Source organism: Ruditapes philippinarum, unplaced genomic scaffold (assembly GCF_026571515.1).
Source record: "Ruditapes philippinarum isolate M1 unplaced genomic scaffold, ASM2657151v2 ctg17489_1_1_1_1, whole genome shotgun sequence".
Lineage (NCBI taxonomy): Eukaryota > Metazoa > Mollusca > Bivalvia > Venerida > Veneridae > Ruditapes > Ruditapes philippinarum.
In genome coordinates, this window is record NW_026862257.1 from 57215 (window position 1) to 61415 (window position 4201).

General features: G+C 31.0%; 1 protein-coding gene across 1 annotated transcript; it reads right to left on the minus strand.

Annotated features, from left to right (window-relative positions):
- Positions 1–1390: 1390 nt before the first annotated feature.
- On the minus strand, positions 1391–3145 carry LOC132718444 (heparan sulfate glucosamine 3-O-sulfotransferase 2-like). Its single transcript, XM_060702144.1, has 2 exons — positions 2521–3145; positions 1391–2019 (listed from the first exon to the last, which is right to left on the minus strand). Exons 1-2 carry the CDS (start codon positions 2940–2942, stop codon positions 1404–1406), a joined length of 1038 nt encoding a protein of 345 aa, XP_060558127.1. The 5' UTR covers positions 2943–3145; the 3' UTR covers positions 1391–1403.
- Between the last annotated feature and the right edge of the window lie 1056 nt (positions 3146–4201).

A 4201-nucleotide genomic window follows, 5' to 3' on the forward strand; every position in this document is an offset into this window, starting at 1 on the left:
TAGTACTCTTTTCTATAGTAACTTTTCAATGTAATTTTATATTATATATGGGTTTTCAGCATTTCAGCATTTCTAAGCATCATATTTATGAAATAAAACCATGAAAAAATTGTGTTACAGAATCTTTAAACGTTGAAATATGTTTAAACAGGCGCTGTTGGAGGCGTGAACGTTAGCCTGCATATATCACTTCAAATAAAACCAAGCCTGTAACATTTTCACTTAAGTTTTGTCCCGGCTTTCATTTGACAAAAATGTTAGGCAACTAATTATTTAAAACGTCATTGTTTGTTAAAATATATTTGTATCATAATTTGGGGACCTTGTTGTTGAAAATGTGTAAGAGTTAAATCGTATACATGTACATGCACAGTGCGTTTACTGACGTGCAGGTATTAGTTACCCGCCACTCCAGAGCACGCCCATTGATTGGTTCATTTTGTCCGAGGTTTACATATTCTGACGACAGAGATAGAAATACCATATTCAGATGCTCGTTCATTGGGTACATATTATATAACCCCTAAAAGAACGTCCAAACGATGCGGGCTCGGTTTGATTCAGCCTGATTAAGGGCGGTACTGAAATTGTGCAAGATACTGCCTTTGCTCCGTAGTACCTGCTTAGCTAAATTCAAAATTAACAAAAAAACGCTAAAGTTTTGAATTTGCAAATGTCCATAGACGTGCTCGTTATCTTTGAATCTTCAATGTGACACTTTGGTGCCAATCCATGAAAAGCGGACGATAGTTAACAATAAAAGAAAGCGTGTGCTCATAACGAGAAAACATTGAGCAAAAATAAGTAAATGAATATTATTGAAGCTTCTCAAGGATCGGAAAACTAACATCTCTGATTGCATGTACGCGGCGACTTTTTACGGCCTCCACACGGCACATAAAAAATATGTCTTTACTCTTGAACAATTTGTTTTGATGAAACCATATTTTTGTGCGTCGATGTAAGATACTGTATCCGTTGATATAACATTTAATGATTATGTTCAAGAGGAATTTGCCATATGCACTGGTCATGACGATTTTATGAGTAAAAACAATGTTCATACGACAAGATGAAAATAAATCCTTATTTATAGAAAATCTTGAATTTTCTGTCTAGTATTATAAACATTTTTCTTTCTTTTTTGACATAACAATTTGAAATACTTCCCCAAATATTGTCTACTGACTAAATTTAAAAGAGAGTAGTCCGCCAAGAAACCATTGAAAATACGGAAAATATGTTTCACTACAGGGATAAATAAAATTTTATAGTGAAAATACGGAAAAATGAAAATACGCATTATATTTCTCAATAATGTTTCATTTATGAGTATAAAATAATTATCTTATATCTATTATTTTTGGTAATTGAATAATTCAAACACATAGATATATTCAATTCTACCAAGAAAAATATTTATTAACCATTTGATAAAACCCATTGTTATAAGGTTTATAAAAATACTGCAATTTTGTTAGTGTTTTTGAGTCTGCATAAGAGTGATGCCTTCCCTTTGAACCTCTAAAACATTTGTAAGGTGGTGTATTGTTTTGCTTTAAGATGCAAGGAAATCCCCTAGACGCATTCATATAGATGGCGTTGCCTGAAATTTCTCTTGGTACTTCCAAGAAATCTTGAACAGCATTTAATTCCTGCAAAGGATTTGATATTAACTTTTCACCGTCAACAATATGTATATTTTCCATCACAAAATATTTTAACCATCTTTTTAAATGATTTATATAAAGACCTATATTAACAGCTGACCATTTCATATTTACGGTTCCGTTACGTCGTATAGCCTTGCTTTGAAATGTTACATTGCTGTTGTATTCTCCTTTACTTACAGCTTGTGTAAAATCAGAAATTGCACGAGTAACTGGGTTTCGCACAACTAGTATAAGTTTTATAGATTTTGACATATTATAAATCCTTTCTGGCACTTCCTTTGTTATGAAATATCTTGGAGTTTTCTCAATCGTCAGTTGTCCATCATGAGTCTTTGGCATCTTTTGTCTAAAGATAGAAAAAACTATGTGATAATTCAAAACAATAATTTAAGTAAAAATATGATTAAAATCACCATTTCTGAAAAGTATTGTTGAAGCTATTCAAACTGCCTTGTCGAAACAATCACTACACGGGGTTAAGCGAATCTTTTTACCCTTAAATACATTACATAAAAGACATATGCCAATAAAATTAAAAGGACCGGTTTGAATTACGAGTAAAACTCACATAGATGTATAACTATTCATAAAAGTTGTCAAAAGAAATAGAACAGAAAACAGAACGACTGCTTGTTTTCTTAAAAATTATCATTATATTTTTTTTCAAACGTACAAAGCTTTATAAGGCTATCTTTATAAGTGAAGAGACAGCTAGGTAAGTAAAATAAAAAAAGTTATTAAGATATGCTGTATCTGATGCATTCTGTTTATTATTTGATGTTGTGTTAACAATTTTTTCGTAAAAGTTGAACATCAATGTTTAAATACTACAAATGTCATTAATCACCTGTACCAATCAAGTCCCAAATGATAATATCTGTCAAAGAAATGAGGTTCTGGTCCTGCAGCTTTGATATTAGGATTTAATCTTAGATACTCAAGTAATGCGCGCGTTCCACACTTTTTCACTCCAATTATAATTGCATCCGGTAACTTCCGAGTACATTCCTTAGAACGCGTACTAGTGTTTGTGCCAAATATATAAGTTTTATTATATTGACTTGAAAAGTTTTCTTCTATTTCTTCCAAATTGTCCAGAAGGCGAATATTGAATCCTTTTAGTGTAAAATCGTTTTCCATTCTGTTAATTAAAGAAACATCTGTATCCATGTTGTTTTGCAATAAAATTAGAAATATACATACTGACAGGAATACTGGAAATGTTTTTCGAATTGTCAAAACTCTTTTACATTCAGTTTTTACTTTCATATCTTAATCCTCCATTAAAAACACTTTTATTATTTATTCCACTATTTTAAGAATCTTATGCTACAGTTGGACGTATTCCACTTCAAATCGCTAAACTATTGTGGACGGTATTTCTTCTGCCTTTTTATTAAGATCGTAATTCCTCTACGATACACTTTTATACCTGCAATTCTCATTCTTACAGTGATTGTTCCACGCGAGTTTTCAAGTCGCTCTGCGAAGTACTTGGAGATCGTCTTATATTGTCAACGCGCGCGTTTGGAAAGTGATAGCGGCTCTCAATGATTTCCAATAAACGATCTAGCTGAATGAATTCAACAGCCAATCAAAACTCGTTGAAAAATAGTATCATTCATTGCTTGTGTACGTACAATAAAAATGTAATGATTAGAAATCGCACAAGTGTTTTTGGATATGATCTATAAAATTACTTGCTTGTAACATAAATATTTCAATTTTTAGACAGTTGCTTTATGATAAACACAAACATGTATATGATTAAATGGGGATTTCAGGTTTTGTTCACCATTGTATTGTTGATTTGTTAACATGCAGATACAGTAAGGAGATTTATAAAAGTCAAATGTAATTTTTATTTTTATCATAAAAAATATAATAACGATTTCTAAATGTGCAATAAACACTGTTCTTTAAAAACAAATATAAAGTAAAAACAATAGTATGTCTGTATTTCACTTTGCAGCATTAGTGTTGTAATAAACTCTATTATCATTGCTTAAGTGTACTGTTTAAGAAAGAATATTTACGGTCCATCCCTTCATATGGTATAAAATGACTGAATTTTATGTTCTTGTTTACTTTGCAAGTCTCTTTTTATCCTTAGTGTCACAATCTTAATGTAACAAAAACTCAATATTGGAAAAAGAAGAAGAGATGATCATATATTTGACGACATGGAAATTGTGTTAGACCTTGCTAAAAGCATGTGACACAAGATCTGTGTTTCCGGGAACAAATATAACAAAATTTGCTAAACGCATTAGGAGATAACAGGTCGAATGCTTTATGGTATTCACTAATATATTCCATAACCAAAAAGACTTATAAAAACTTCTTTGCTGTCTGCGCATATGACACTTTACATATAAGTTTAATGGAGCAATAACTCTCTCATTATCTAATTTAAAATCAAATTTTATGTAGAGTTATAGAAGATCATATTTATATTATTTTAAGTTAGTGTTCCTTTTTATGCAACAGACTCAGCACAGTTCATATATAATAGTGTTATTAACTAT

Coding starts and splice junctions, on each gene's coding strand:
- LOC132718444 (XM_060702144.1), bottom strand. CDS start 2,942: ATGAAAGTAAAAACTGAATGTAAAAGAGTTTTGACAATTCGAAAAACA. Junction 2,020..2,520: donor TTGGGACTTGATTGGTACAG/GTGATTAATGAC, acceptor TTCTATCTTTAG/ACAAAAGATGCCAAAGACTC.